This window comes from Dermacentor variabilis, chromosome 10 (genome assembly GCF_050947875.1).
Source record: "Dermacentor variabilis isolate Ectoservices chromosome 10, ASM5094787v1, whole genome shotgun sequence".
In the NCBI taxonomy this organism is placed as follows: Eukaryota; Metazoa; Arthropoda; class Arachnida; order Ixodida; family Ixodidae; genus Dermacentor; species Dermacentor variabilis.
This window is the reverse complement of record NC_134577.1, coordinates 53029018-53045647: the sequence shown is the minus strand read 5'-3', so window position 1 is coordinate 53045647 and position 16630 is coordinate 53029018. Positions and strand designations below refer to the sequence as shown.

The 16630-nt window shown below is 42.5% G+C and overlaps 1 protein-coding gene across 1 annotated transcript in view; it reads right to left on the bottom strand.

The window, feature by feature from the left end:
* The window catches only part of LOC142559542 (membrane metallo-endopeptidase-like 1), a 35674-nt gene extending 19874 nt beyond the window's left edge, over window positions 1-15800 (bottom strand). Inside the window, exons 1-5 of the mRNA XM_075671123.1 lie at window positions 15747-15800; window positions 15293-15370; window positions 10579-10691; window positions 10188-10246; window positions 7114-7165 (exon numbers count right to left, since the gene is read on the bottom strand). Coding sequence (XP_075527238.1) covers window positions 7114-7165; window positions 10188-10246; window positions 10579-10691; window positions 15293-15370; window positions 15747-15755 — 311 coding nt within the window. The 5' untranslated portion in view covers window positions 15756-15800. The remainder of the gene's footprint in view (window positions 1-7113; window positions 7166-10187; window positions 10247-10578; window positions 10692-15292; window positions 15371-15746) is intronic.
* Window positions 15801-16630: the final 830 nt, after the last annotated feature.

Sequence of the window (16630 nt, the reverse complement as noted above, 5' to 3'; positions counted from 1 at the left end):
GGTGGCTGAATAGAGGCCGAACAGCAGTCGCTGTAAAGTGAGCAAAATATATACATGTTAGAATAATGAAAATGCTTGCTGAGGTGTGCTACTGACATGAGAGTTGTGGCTTGGATTAACTGAAATACTGAAAAGTATTTAGAAATGCCAGTAGAATCACTGCCTCGTCAAGGCCCTTAAACGCAAGGGCCTGGAGGCGCATGCTCTACGAAACGCTACTATCGCAGCAGATCCTCGACTGGAAGGATATAATTTGCCTTGTTAACATAGTAGAAAGAAAGCGCATAACCATTCATGGAAAGTCACAAAGGTTAAGTGCACCGTTTCGTTTAGTTGGCCCTAGAACTCTTGGCATTTGGTGTTTTCTTGACGTGGACAAGATCAGGCGGCAACCCGACCACTAGTTCTGGTTCTCGACGGCGGCATTTTGACTTCGTCTGTCGGGGCGCCTTCGGGGACAATAGATGCAATGGCGGAATCGAGACCACAACTTCAATTTCTTTTCAGCATTTTCGAGATGCATTTGCGAGATGCACCTCCGTATTTTTAAGGGTCAAAAGGCCATCTGCTTTCACCTCTCGCGCTTCCATGTCTTTTTCTCACATACGTGTCCTTTTGGCGTCATGCTACTTTTACTCCTTCGTCTTTTCAGCACTCCATAATGTCGTGGCCTATCTTTGTTGTCAGTCATCCCAGCGCTTCACGTAGGACACACATAAGTCTTTCCATATTGTAAACGTCTATGCAAGCAGTCAGCATACATGAGTGACAGCGTCTACAGGGTTTGAAATTTCAGCAGTCCTTCGACGCTCATAGCAACAACATCGTGGTGAATGTGTCTTGTGAATCTGCCAATTTTTAGAATGTACCACACATCTCTCCTGTAAACACGCTGTGAACAGGAAAGATACAGGAGGTATTCAGAGACCTGGATTGGGAAGAATTGGGGATAAAAGTTAATGGATAATATCTTAGTAACTTGTGATTCGCTGATGATATTGCCTTGCTTAGTAACTCAGGGGATCAATTGCAATGCATGCTCACTGACCTGGAGAGGCAAAGCAGAAGAGTGGGTCTAAAAATTAATCTGCAGAAAACTAAAGTAATGCTTAACAGTCTCGGAAGAAAACAGCAATTTACAATAGGTAGCGAAGCACTGGAAGTGGTAAGGGAATACATCTACTTAGGGCAGGTAGTGACGGCGGATCCGGATCATGAGACGGAAATAATCAGAAGAATAAGAATGGGCTGGGGTGCGTTTGGCAGGCATTCTCAGATCATGAACAGCAGGTTGCCATTATACCTCAAGAGAAAAGTGTATAATAGCTGTGTCTTACCAGTACTCGCCTGCGGGGCAGAAACCTGGAGGCTTACGAAAAGGGTTCTACTTAAATTGAGGACGACGCAACGAGCTACGGAAAGAAGAATTATGGGTGTAACGTTAAGGGATAAGAAAAGAGCAGATTGGGTGAGGGAACAAACGCGAGTTAATGAGATCTTAGTTGAAATCAAGAAAAAGTAATGGGCATGGGCAGGACATGTAAGGAGGAGGGAAGATAACCTATGTTCGTTAAGGGTTACGGACTGGATACCAGGGGAAGGGAAGCGTAGCAAGGGGCGGCAGAAAGTTACGTGGGCGGATGAGATTAAGAAGTTTGCATGGACGACATGACCACAATTAGTACATGCCCGGGGTTGTTGGAGAAGTATGGGAGAGGCCTTTGCCCTACAGTGGGCGTAACCAGGCTGCTGCTGATGATGATGACACATCTCTCGCTGGAGATTTGCAATGATAAAAAGAAAACTTGTACAGATAATTGCACAGTACTGGAAGTGCTGTATTGCAAGCTCCCTACGCGAGATCTTTGCTATGTTATATTTATGCATGAGTTGTAGTGAAAAAATCATTCTGTTTCCATATTCGCAGAACTTTGTTGATATCGCTGCAAACGCTTCATCTCATTCCGGCGAGCCTATTTCCTCGTCCCAGTGACGGCGCTACCCCCAACTTCTTCCACCTTGCGCCTTGGTACAGTTCTTATTACGTGAGTGGTGCCCACTGAGGAAAGAAAGAACTACGCGGGAGCATTTCATCACACCTTTGAAGCCAGGTAAGTCGGATCAACAAGTGTTCCTGTCGCCGCAAATTTTAGTGTACTCCCCCAACGCGCTAGACACGCTTCGTACACGCTCAACGAATCGCGCGTTTCGATGAAGATGATGAATTTTATGCGTGGCAGTATAATGGACCGAAGTAGAGCGTACAAATTGCAAAACAATTTGAACGGGACAGTTGCCAAGGGGCAGCCGAAAGTTGTACCTCGATGAAAACCAATCGCGAATTAAGCACATTGCAGAGTCCGTCGAGCAGGATCACGTTTCGGACAGACTTACTTCAGTAGAAAAATGGAAGAGGATGGCTTCACAAAGACTTCGTTTGGGAAGACTGGCTCCATGACCTAATGTTACTTGTGCAGGCGCATCCCCTGTTCGGCTGACAAAGTTGAGCTAAAGGCTACTGCTTCACTCTAACTTGAATCCGGAGAGCGTCCAACCTTAATTCCGCCGACGCAAAGGCCCGTGTTGCAGAATATTTCCATACGTGTCCGGCACTTGGCCAACAAAAGTAGCTCCGCATTCACGGAATACAATCACGAACGAGGACAAGTGCAGGCTGCCTTGGCGACAACAATGTCATGTCGCAATTACGGCACCGATGACAACAAGGATTATGGCCGACGGTGACACCAATGACACGATTAGCAATAACGAATGCGACACAGGGATGACAGTAAAACGGCATTGGTATGAAGCAAACAGAAAATGCGACGAAATGATGACTTCTCACTACAGGACGACGGTGCCGATACCGACGAGGACGATGACAATGAAGCCACGCCAAGAAAGGCGCTGACTGCCGAAGGTTGCAATGTCGAGAACTCGGCAGACTGTACGGTAGCTCATGCATCACGCTTCTCGGTTCCTTTTGTATACGTTCCCGATGCTCGTGTTCATCTCTTATAATGCTTTACACTGTCTGCCATTTTGTTGTACGACGCCTGCTCGCGATGCAGCTCGGCACAGCTCCGACCACTACATGACCATCATGATCAGCACATACACGAGTCTATTGCAAGCCGAAGAAATATCCCAGCAATATCGAATTGCCGCTCTCTCGCGCCAACTGATTCCTTGTTACGTCTACAAATTATTTAGTTTGATCATACCACCTAGTTATCTGCTTTATTTGACTGTGCCTCTCTTGCATCGACGTACAATCTGTAACTCTATTAAACTCTAGTTAGTTGTCCACTCAGGGTATCATGTGACCTACTAAACGCAAATATTTCCACTTAATGTCAATTATGATATCAACTATCCCCTTTTGCTTTCTAATTCACATCGCTGTCATTCTGTCTTTCAACGTTGAGCCTAACACTTTTCCTTCCATCGCTCATTCCGCGGCCCTTAACTTCTTTCCCAACTTTATCGACAACCTACTCGTTTCTGACAAAATGTTATTAGCTGCGCAGTGGAATGATTTCACACTTTTCTTATGAACGATAGCGATAAGCTGCTTGTCATGACTTGGTAATGCCTGGACTGTGCATTTCAAGCCATTTTAATGCAAACACATCTGTTCTTAACAGGGAATGCGGGAAATGATTCCCTATATATAAGCCACGGCGGGCAAATTTGATTAATTTTACAGCATCAATGAGAGGGTGGCAGTCGTGATATGTAAGCTAGATGGGAGATATAGATTAAAGATAGCACGACCATACGCTTTAACCTCCAGTCACGATAATTTAGATAAAACAGTTTTATTAGGATGTTGAATAAGCAATGACAACGATGCAACTGAGTGTGCTATACTCAAGGGCAACTTTATTGTTAAATTTGAGAAAGTAGGCGAGGTAACAGGTCATTGGCAGCTGCGATATCAACACTAGAAATGGTATAGGAGGGATATTGGTTGAATTTGCAGAATGCAATGGACTCCGAATAATGAAGCTTTTCTGTACTATCAACAGGATATGTTTGTAAGCGTTGTCAATATGAGGTTGAATAATGTTCTCCTCATCTCACTCATGTCGGCGCCAAGTGCAGCCTATACGGAATGGTGAGAGCTTTTTACATGCAGCGTCGGCATTTCAGTGACTCGGGTAGTGTTTGCGTTGCAGGTAACGTGCCGGTTCACTATTGTTCTTGACGTCCCACCTAGCTCAAAAACATGACTGCCAATGTCCCTGGCAGGAACTTCAAATTCCTAATTTAAGTGTTCGATATTGAGCAAATTAGTGCTTGCAGAGCTGGTAAATTTCTGGGTTGCAAGGCTATTACCTAAAATCAAGAAAGGGGCTGGCAGATGGAAAAGCACACTTTGGTATAAAGTCTGTAAACAGGGATAAGGTGCCTCAGAGAGACTGGCCAACGTTTCGATAGGAGGACCTGTCTTCGTCAAAGGCAGCCTCGTCTTCCTCTGCATGTTAGTTTTAAACGGTTAGTGCAGTGACGTCACGTGCGGATGTTGTCGCTCGCGGCTGGTTTTAAAGGAAGAGGCTTCAGAGGAAACGAGCGCTGTCGTCCGACGTCTGTGAGCTTCGTTCCCAAGACGGGAGGACAAGAGCGGAAGAGTGGGAGCGTGGGGAGAAAAGAAAAGAAGGAAAGACAGAGAAAAAAGGGGAAAGCCAAGGCGACACCAAGACAGAAAGAAAAGAGAGAGAAAGAAAGAGAAAAAGAATTTTAAGAAATACGGGGGCCTGGGAGCGCGTTGGGGAGTCGGGAGGTTAGGAAGCATTTAGGGGTATCGTTGGCGGCATGTTCTTGTGGCATTAGAAAAGACGGTCAGGCGGTCAGTGCGCGGGTAACAAAAAATAAAAACAAAAAGAACATGAGTTGAAACAGTGACTTGAGTAGCATAGCAGCAATACGTCGAGTAATTTTGAAGTAGTTAAGATGGCGACGAGGAGTCTGCGGTGCAATATATGGGGTGACTGAAAGGCAGCGGCATGGTCTTTCAAGGGAATTGCCACAGTCGCTCCACGTAGGTGTCGTTACGGCGGTATCCAGAAATGGGGTTACCCTGGGTTGAGGCGCTGAAAAAGGCATATTGACTTCGGGATGTGTTGGTGAGGGGCTTTCAAAATATATATAAAGAAATAAGGAGGGAAAAGAGAGGGGGGACCGAAACCGGAATAACAAACAGGGGGGTGACGTGCGCAGAAGCGGGCGGGGCCAAGTGTACATGGGAGAAGTGGTTCCTACAGTTGATATACGCGTAAAAACCTGAAAAGTATATTAAATCGAGTAGTAGGCAGGAAAAAATTTTTCGAAATGGAAGAGTAGGTGAGGTTAAGAATTAAGCTTAGCTGGTGGCATAATGTGTTTTGTGTCTTGGTTGATGATATGAGAATTTCAGATTTAAGTTACCGCTTTTAAAGATTCTAAATTGCCGCGTGCCAAATGAATTTCCGTCCTGTGTAGGCAATTAAACTTGTGTATCAGGTATGATTCCGTATACTTCCTTTCGCGAGGGGAACGGAAATTTGTTTGTAGTATATAGAGCCTTGCTTTGTCAAATATAGGACCATCTTCAATAAATTGGCCGGCTACTACTTTGGGTAAATTGCGTTTTGTTTCCGCGCGGTGACCGTTGAGTCTTGCATGAATTTGTTGTCCAGTTTCACCTATGTATTGTTTGCTACAAGTGGCGCATTCTAGACAGTAGACTACGTTGCTCGATGTGCAGGTGAAAGCCGAAGTTAACTTGTGTGCGTTATTTGACTCTGTACTTTTTACTTTAGTAGTAGATTGAATATGTTTGCATGTAGAGCACTTGGGGCGGCCACAGGGATTGGTTCCCAACTTCCTCTTTGTCTTTAGTTTGGCGTGTACAAGAACATTTTTAAAACTAGTGTTGCCTCTGTAGGCTATTCTGGGAGGGTTGGGAAAGACCTTATCAAGTTTCTGGTTGCTGGTGAGAATTGGGTAGTATTTACTGAGGATGTTATTCACGTTTGGGAGTGCGTTTGAGAATTTAGTAGTAAGAAGAGGCGTTGTTGTTCTTGTGACCCTCGGGTGGGGCTTGAGGACATCGGCTCGATCAAGTATGGTTGCAGCGGTGTAGGCTGTTATATGTATATTTTTGTATATATTGTTGCTGTTACTGTTGTATATATTTTTTGAAACCCCTCACCAACACATTCCGAAGTCAATATGCTTTTTCGGTGCCTCAACCCAGGGTATCCCCATTTTTGGATGCCGCCGTAACGACACCTACGTTGAGCGACTGGGACAATGCCCCTTGAAAGACCATGCCGCTGCCTCTCGGTCACCCCATACATTGCACCGCAGACTCCTCGTCGCCATCTTAACTACTTCAAAATTACTCGACGTATTGCTGCTATGCTACTCAAGTCACTGTTTCAACTCATGTTCTTTTTGTTTTTATTTTTTGTTACCCGCGCACTGACCGCCTGACCGTCTTTTCTAATGCCACAAGAACATGCCGCCAACGATACCCCTAAATGCTTCCTAACCTCCCGACTCCCCAACGCGCTCCCAGGCCCCCGTATTTCTTAAAATTCTTTTTCTCTTTCTTTCTCTCTCTTTTCTTTCTGTCTTGGTGTCGCCTTGGCTTTCCCCTTTTTTCTCTGTCTTTCCTTCTTTTCTTTTCTCCCCACGCTCCCACTCTTCCGCTCTTGTCCTCCCGTCTTGGGAACGAAGCTCACAGACGTCGGACGACAGCGCTCGTTTCCTCTGAAGCCTCTTCCTTTAAAACCAGCCGCGAGCGACAACATCCGCACGTGACGTCACTGCACTAACCGTTTAAAACTAACATGGCGGGTATGACGAGGCCGCCTTTCACGAAGATAGGTCCTCCTATCAAAACGTTGCCCAGCCTTTCTGTGGCACCTTATCCCCGTTTACAAACTTTATACCACAGTAGGCTATTGCCTAGTACTTTTGATTGAGATGTAAAACTGCAACACATCTGTTCACTGTGTTATGAAACCATTAGGTTGTAAAAAGTTCAAAAAAATAAAAATAAAAATGACAGAAACTCAATTACTCTAAATCGTCCTCACACGACTGCTTCAGGCAACTTACTTGGGAAGACCGAATTCGTAGAACGGTGTTCGTAGACCTCTAGCATGAGATACTGCAAAAAGAGTTCATTGTGTGAATTGTACTTCACATTAGGAGCAGAAATTTGCAGATTTATATTGAGAGACAACGTATTACTTTATCACATACTAAACGCAATATAATTGAAAATGTTTTGTAAATCCTCTATTACAAAAATGACGAGAGATGTGATGCCTGATTCTATGGGGATTTTCTGATTTAGAAATATGATACAAAACAAACTTTGTATGCATGTTTACACTGGTGAATTTCTTCTCTAGACTAAGGGGATATATATATATATATATACATATCATGAACGAGAAGAAAGGAAGAAGGATGAGACGCACTACTTCGCTGTTATCTTTGTTTTGTTTGCTCAGCAGTTTAAGTCGGAGGAACAACGTTCTTCAATATGAATCTGTTCGGTCCTCTCGCCTCCATTATTATTATTACTATTATTATTATTATTATTATTATTATTATTATTATTATTATTATTATTATTATTATTATTATTATTATTATTATTATTATTATTATTATTTGTTTTGAAAATATATATGCATGTGACAGGAAATGGTAAGCGAGGAGCAGGCTGGTAGCTGCCACCGGAAGGGGCACAACGCCGGCCTACTCTTAAGTAAGGAGGTGTGAAAAACACATAAATGGAAGATAGGAAGGAGGTGAAGGAAAAAGGAAAGAAAGAGCAACAGGAAAAATCTAAAAGAATATAGTAGAACACACCTTAGAGGTCGCGCAAAGTAGGGCCGGTCACTGAAAGTGATGCTACTACAGAATATATGCATATCCATACACCAAGTGTAGGGAAGAACGAGAGAGATTTCACTTTTAAATTTAGTCATAGATACAAGATGATCTGCTCTTAATTTACACCAAATACGTACTTCCATGCAATAACAAAAATCTTCCATTGAGAACTTTAGGAAGGTTAACAATATAGCCCCACTGCACTCTTCCATCGGGAGGAGTGAGACATCGCTTTGGTTGAATAGGTCAAGTCGTGCTTCAATGAATGTTTCTGCTCGAGGTAACACTCGGACAGATCGACAAAATTTATCACAAAAAATAAGCTAAGTATTTTGGGCTTTCCTGGTGATGTTATGTCTAGGAGCTTCCCGACGATGCATTTCATTGACGCTGTATTTAGGTAAAGACGGGTAACAAAGAAGATTGTCCATGTTTATCCTCCTTATTTCACGGACGTCACAACCATATGTATACTACCAGTGCTCATAACACTGTATTTAAAAAGAGACTGAATGTTTCCTGCAAGAAAGAGCTAGCGCAATTGGGCAGAACTTAAAGATCCTATAAGTCCCCTTAAGGTCCTGGAACGTCGATTGCTGACAAGCTCTGCGGCTTCCGTATTCTCAGTGTAAGTAACTCTAAAGCTCTGTTTTTCACGTGAAAAACAATTTGATCTTCCACTACCTGTCCTAAAGCTCATGAACGTTTATTTGTCCTTGCCCCTGCTTTCAGTGCCACGAATACTGAAGAGCTCACTGATAATGCGGTTTGTGTGCTTTCATATCGTAAGTTTTTAAAAAGAATGACGGTGGAAAAAGTTATTAAGACAAAATATATAGCCAAGCTAGAGAGTAAGTATTCAATTAAAATACTAGCGTAAAATTACAACACAAACAAGCAAGAGTGAAATACAATACAACTCCTCCCTTCATCGTTAAACTTTGATTCCTCCTAATTACAACGAAAATTACGAAATCCCTTTTGAATTTAGAAAGTGGTTTATAATGCTTACGAGCACAGTGAACTATTGATAACTGTGCGTTCTGGAATCTGTTTTCAACACATCTGCATTTTGGTTTTGCTTGGCAATCAGAACTAAAATTAAAGCTACGAAATCATTGTTGTATTTTAAAAGGAGATATTACTTTCACCTGCAGTGCCCCATGACGAATGGGTCACAATTTACAATGACAGCAATGTGTACAATGGTGCAGGTTGAGGCAACAGCGACGTTTAGATGGTGTTAAACAACGTTTAAACATATATATATATATATATATATATATATATATATATATATATATATATATATATATATATATATATATATATATATATATATATATATATATATGTGTGTGTGTGTGTGTGTTTGTGTGTGTGTGTGTGTGTGTGTGTGTGTGTGTGTGTGTGTGTGTGTGTATATATACGAGGGTGAATAAGAAGATCATTGCCCTTACTGTTTTAGCCATATTACGGCTGTAATTTCAGAGTCAGCATATCCATTCCCACCAGTGGACTTTTCTTGGACCAGCCCGGCCTTATCGGCCGTAGATCCCTGCTGTTAGTTGTTCATAATGGCGGTAGTGCTTCACACGTTCACGCCGCACGTGAAATAGTATATATATTTCTAATTACCTGTATATTATACTTTATTGTCGCTGATAAAAAATATGGGAAAGACGTCCAGATTCGCCCTCGTATATAGATATATATATATATATATATATATATATATATATATATATATATATATATATATATATATATATATATATATGTATATACATATTCTTTTTCAGAGAACCTTCAGTGTTGCTGTGCATTCTTTAGAGAAGCGCGTTGAATGGAGACTTCTTTTCTTTCACTCTCTTTCTAATAGTGCGTCTCAAACAGCAACGTCACTATTATTGGTATTGTGGCAAAATACGCGACATAAAATATGTGTATAGCAGGACATAGACAACAATCTGCAATAGCCGTGAGCGGACACCAGGTTTTTCTCTCTATACATTAGTGTTAGGCATTCTGCGAATTTAGAGCTTTTTGTCAATATAGATCATGCTATGTGTGCCACTTCTTTTCTACACAATAATATGCTTGCTGTGCTGCTATATCAGGACGTTATAAGTAATGTAAATGAAATTAACCATTATATTTCGCATGATTCATAAAGAGTCACTTCACTATGTTTATACTCTATCCAAGTTAAAAAATAAAAAGAAGTTAGCAAGTTGTGTCTTTCTTGAAAGGATAAAAAAAGCCCAAATTTTATCAAGTCTTACCAATTTCATTTCCTCTGGGACTGTAAAAAGTGGTTGCCGTAGACTGGCCGAAAAACGAGCTGTATAAAAAGTAATGAAAAACTGCCTTTGAAGAATATAAAGAAAGCGCTCTACAAGACAACAGCTAGATCTCCGAAAAGGCGTTGAATGAGTAACACTTCAAAATAAATCTGATTACTTGATGTTACATTAAGTGCTGCTACAACAAGATGCAGCATTAATTGTACGCGTAGCATTCTTCTCAATTTGCACAATTCACAGAATCGATGTTATCTTTTTGTAGAGGTTGAACTCCTTTCCTTTCTGCTTTTTATGGTAAAGTGTGGGCACAGTTCTGGATATCCACCTATAAAATCTATTGGTTTTGTACGCAATGCCTTTATTTACTTACTCAAAGTCCTCAGAGTACGCCGTACGAAGTTTCTTGAGCATTCTCTTCTGGTTGTTCTCGGTGATTTTGTGCATTAGCTTAACAAAGGAGTAGCTGGACTGAAAGTCTGTTACCTGGCGGTGAAATATGACACCAGGTAAGAGTTATGCGACGTTAAAGTGGACAAGAATGACCAAATACCATCGTAAAGTTGGAGCGCTTTTAAGTTTTCATGGGATTAGCATGCTTTGCCTACTTTTGGCGTTTAGAGCCTGCCTGCCTGCCTGCCTGCCTGCCTGCCTGCCTGCCTGCCTGCCTGCCTGCCTGCCTGCCTGCCTGCCTGCCTGCCGGCCTGCCTGCCTGCCTGCCTGCCTGCCTGCCTGCCTGTCTGTCTGTCTGTCTGTCTGTCTGTCTGTCTGTCTGTCTATCTGTCTGTCTATCTATCTATCTATCTATCTATCTATCTATCTATCTATCTATCTATCTATCTATCTATCTATCTATCTATCTATCTATCTATCTATCTATCTATCTATCTATATGTCTATGTATCTACGTCTGCCTATCTATATGTCTATCTATCTATTATCACAGCAGATCAATGTCATGAAGCCATCGTCGTCATTCTATCGCCATGATTCTAGCTTCGTCATCTGACTCTCGTCATGCCGTTGTCGTCCCGCCTACTATACTACTCCGGCGATGTGGTAATTTGTCTAATAGCTTGGGCCCCTAGATACGTCCTCGTAGTTTTGTTACTGTCGTAGCCGTAATATCGTCGTCGTTCCAACTTTGTCATCCCACTCAAGTCATGCCGTCATAGTCCCGCCGCCGTCGTCCTAAGTCGTCATTTATTTGCTGTGATACCCTAGTCTTAATGCCGTTGTGGTCGTTTCATCGTCGTCATTCTAGCTTTCGGTCACCTCACTCTCATTATGTTGTCGTTGTCACACCATCGTCACACACAGTTGTCATACTGTACTATTGTCGTCATACTAATGATCGAGATACCGTCGTGGTAATTTCAACGTCATCATTCCAGCTATTTCCTTTGACTTTCGTCATGCTGAAGTCGGCAGGCTTTCTACGCCGATTCAGTGCCTTAAGTTCTCTTATAGCTTGGGCCAGCACTCGAGGTCTTGATGCTGCCGTAGTCATTTCGTCGTCCTCATTCCACCTTTAACTGCTACCTGCGTCTCGTGATGCCGTCGTCGTGATGCAGTTGTGATCGTTCTATTGTCGTCATGCAACACTCGTCATGCCCTTGTCGCGACGCAAGTGTGGTCAAGGCGTGGTCGTGATACAGTTGCTGTAACGCATTTATGTTCTTGTTCGTTTCATCATCATCATAATGAAACGACCATGGAACCTAAGCATCCGCTTCTCGTCATGCCGCCGTCGTCATGCCTTCATCATTAAACTGTCTAAGCCGTTCCACTGACGCGATTTCGTCTTCGTAATTATATCGTACTCATGCTGTCTTCATTTATCCGTGATTATGCCATCGTTGTCAGAATTGTCATTTCATAGTTGTTGTCCTTGCCATCGATGCCATTGTTGCCATTGCAGCATTTTCATGAAGTTGTCGTCATACACGGCATTGGCGTTACGCTATGCCAATGTCATCATTAAAGAATCGCCATCTCGTCGTCACGCAGTTGTCGCTATGCCGCCTTTGCCGTTGCATCGACGTCATTCCGTCTTCGTCTTTTCAGCGTCGGCGTTGCATTGTCGTCATACGGTCGTCGTCATGCCGTCATGCTCATTACCGACGTTGGGAAGGGAGTGCCACAAGAAAGTGAGGTGATACCGGAGACATTGTAAATCGTATCTGGCCCAAGCAAGGAAAGACTCGAAGGGACTATTACATATATTAAATAAACTGGCCTTCGGCAATACGATGTCGCTAAATTGCTTGAATTCTAATCGCATTTCCGTCGATAGTGGTCGTTAGATGGGCTGTGTCGTAACGTTTTATTGTGTTGTCGGTTATCGATTTAGGTAACTGTGCGTTTGCGCCAAGTTTATCGTGCTTACGCTAGAAGGTCACCTTGGCTAATTTTAGTGGCACCTGTTCTCTTTTTTGCTCAGGAAGACGGGTACAATATTATGCTATTACGCTGACAGCAATTGTTTAGACAGTGTGACTTCCACCACTTAGCTTTGGTAACTCTTTAGGTGCTATTTACGACATTAAAACATCATACAGTAAGCTTCTGAAGAAATTCGCTCACAGACTGAGTGAAGTCGTTTGTAATTTCATTACCTGGTTCTAACGAATAAAGCCTACTGAAGATCTTTCTACTTTGACCCAAATATTCGCAGAAATTTTTAATACAGAATCATGATTGTATAAACCTAACGATTTGTATCCTAAATGCAGCGAAGCTGGTTGTCACGGTTGCCTCGTCTTTGGCATCCGTCGCTCACAAGGGTCAACTGGGATAATCCCAAAGTCATTGAGATCGCTATTGAGCCTTCATGCTCCAGTCCCGCTTAGCAACAGTCCCCGATGCATATCATTACAAGTTACTCGTATGTCAATGTAGGTCAGTTCTTACTCATCAGCGTGGCTGGCCGACCCAGAGAAAATTTGCCCAGTACAGTTGCTCAGGTGTAGCCTGTGCACTCAGCTTCCTCGCTCTTTGTCAATGTTTGGCCTAGCTATAACCAATATAGCGAAAAACGCACTCTGTTCTGCTCTATACACCGCCAAGCTCTCGCAATGAATTACCAACACGCCCGCAGGTCACCTGTCATTTCGCGAGAAAGCCACAAGAAATCTAGACTAAAGCACTGCTTCCGTGATGTCAGCATCCCGAAGATTTCTGTCAGCGACAACTCGTGGTTCTCAATGTGCCGTGCAAAGCTGTATCGCTTCATCGGGGGAAGCGAGAGCACAAGGTGTATTTGCCTCATAGAAGGCTAGCCTTTTCGGCCCTGTTGTGTCAATTTAACAGCGAACTTCTGTGAAGGATACATAATCAGTCGAAAGAACATGACAAATTTCTGCGTCTATGTGTGAATGCTACGGCAAACCACCTTCGCGCATGCTGAAGAACCAGGTTGGCTCCAGAAGGAAGAGCACGTAGACAAGAAAAGGCAGCACCAATAACTGAGGTTAGGGCATGCGACTTTGCGACGCTGATATTTTTCATAAAGTAAATCCCTTCGTTGTGTACAAGGTGCATATTAATTACTCGCACATGATATTAGAGGAGACTACGATTGGTAGAAAACTAGAGACTTGAGGGGCAACAGATGGATGATGTGAGGAGAACGCACAATAAACTCGTAATTGTTAATCGCTGCTGCAGGGAGTATCGTGTAGACATAATCTGTGAGGTTTATTGCAGGGGGCAAAGAAAGTTCAATATAACTCACCTCTACTCACAATTTTAATGCACCGGAACACCAACAGTGACTAAATATTATGAGCGTGATGAGTGCCGTCTGAGGGTATAGGTATGCTCATAAACTAGGCAGTGACTATGATTTACTGGGTTGAAAGATCAGGAAAGCTAACCTTATTCTTCCCTCTTCATTGCATTAATACAAGCGATGTCACCACACAACGTCAGCCTACATTCACCAAAACGTAAGCATGGCATGCGCATATCATAATATATTACGCTATATGTCACCACACAACGTCAGCCTACATTCACCAAAACGTAAGCATGGCATGCGTATATCATAACATATTACGCTATTGCACTGCGCATGACTTCAACACATTCATTAAAACGCAAATACTATGTGAAAGAAAATTGGGGTCCACCAATTCACCCAGTGTTTAGGACGTGAATTTTTCTATATATTCATTCTACAGCTTCGGATAGGTTTCACAGTCGTTGCCACCACATTTCTGATAATATGACAAATCATTAACCTTGGGACTTCTCTTAGTTTTTCTTTTCCTTGTAGAATGGAAATTTGAGGTGTGCGATGTACCAACGTATTGATCGCATCTTTGACACGCTCGTACATAGACTGCACCTGGAGGTGGCCTACACACCTTATATTTGACATAGCATAAGTAAGACGCCGTCCATTGCTTGCCCTCACTTTAACACCTCGGATGTGTCTGTGCAACATCTGCTCATTCAGCGTCTATCATTTGAGCACCACAGAGAGTCCTCAGGCAGCCCCTGGCATCGGCTCAACACTAGTTTTTCTATAGAGAAGGACCTTGAATCCTGGTCCTGATGAGACAGACAGCAGCTGTGACAGCTGTTCATCACTTTCTGATGGACCTTGATTTTATGTAGTCTCTTAGAAAGACAATTCATTGCGAAACTGCTCACTAACGGCTTTTGTGCACCTTAGTGTGAACTAGTACTATTTGTCCGCCCTTTATTTTTCACTGTGTTTTTTTTTTCCTTTTACGCCGGGACGGTACTGATTCAAGCTCTTTTTTGCAACGCTCACTACGAATGAACACTCGCATGTCGGTGATACAGCGCGGTCTATATTGTTTAGCAGGCAACGCTGTAGTTGGGTGAAGGTGTATTTTCCGCTATATTTCTTTTATGGATTTCCTGTTTTTATTTCGTTTTGTGTATTTCACAGATTCCTTAATGGTTAATGTTTATTTTTGATGATTGGAATAGCCAACCGCTAGGCAGTATCTTTTCTCACAGTTTATCATTTATAAATATTAAACAACAACAAGAGATAACTGCGGAAAATTTCTTTCAGTTGTTTGACTATCAACAAAATGAAATAAACTCACGTCGCTATACATTTCTTCAAGAGAATTCGTATCAAGCAACCAGGAAGGATAAGCAATTTTGGTGGTTATTCCTCTTATCTGAAAAACCGAACCAGCATTAAAGGTATTTTGCAAGAAGGAAAAAAAAAGACTCCGCATGCTTGTGTCAATCACTCTGCTAAGCAGATCCAAGGCTATGCAGCCCTTCCCATGGCCTAGAAATTAGTCATGCAAATAAGGTGTAGGGTAAACGAGATCCGTACTCATCTCATTAAGATCCCAATACAATAATACTAATGTAATCATACCTAACTTTCTGCTCGCCAGCAATTGCTAGGGCACTAACTTATCAGTGCCAATAAAAAAGCGAGTAATAGCGTTTTACTGATATAGCGCTTCCAGCCACATTTATAAATCGTCTTTAGCTTCCTAGATTCCTAGGCATTCGCCCGTGCATATGTTCAATGTATCAAACCTTTTCCATGGCAATTTTTCTCGTTTGGTCGTCTATCCATATGGCACTTTTTAGGGCTTCGAGGAAAGCTCTTTGTATTTTTTTCACGATGTACTCAATCTGAAAGAATATTACAGAACACTTCTGCATTTTTTGTAGCGACAGTGAGCAACAAAATTTGAGGAAATAACAGGGGCCCTGGGTGAGCTAAGTTCTAGCCAGCAACAACGTTCGGCGGCCAGAGAACATGGGAATTCACACATACGGCACGTGGTAAACTGAAATAAGGCTACATTTCTCAATTCGGTCTCAGATCATAGTTTTCAAAGTACAGGTAAACGTGGTGTTCAATAAATTCTCGCTCGTTTCACTTGCTTTTCCTGCAATCTGACAGCTTCGAAAGAAACCTTTTATTTCGCCTGTGAAAGGCGCTGTGGTCGCACACGTGGCATGTTTTCTCGCAGCAAATACGTTGCGTGGAGCCAGTTTGTTATACTTGAAGGAATCATTATGAATGGTGGCGTTGTGTAAATAATTTGCCTGGAAGATGACTGACATAGTTAATATGACAGGTGACAGCCGGCCTCAGGAACACTGGCTGCCTTAGGCCGTTAGTACCAGAGCAATGTGGCTATTATAGACTATACCCCCAGTGCCACTTTCTAATGGGGTTGAAGGATGAAAATGTTCTGACTAGTAAGACGCCAACGCCATGACCCCGAGTTCCTGCAATCACCTGTACAAGTCAACTGTTATGCATGCGCGGCTGGAAAAACTCCAAATATTCATGACATTGTCTAGTATCGTGCCTCATTTTATTTGTATTAAATAAAGTTTTTACTAACTCACTCACTGTCTAGTAATCGTAATCATCCTCTTTATGTCCACTGTAGGACGAAGGTTCC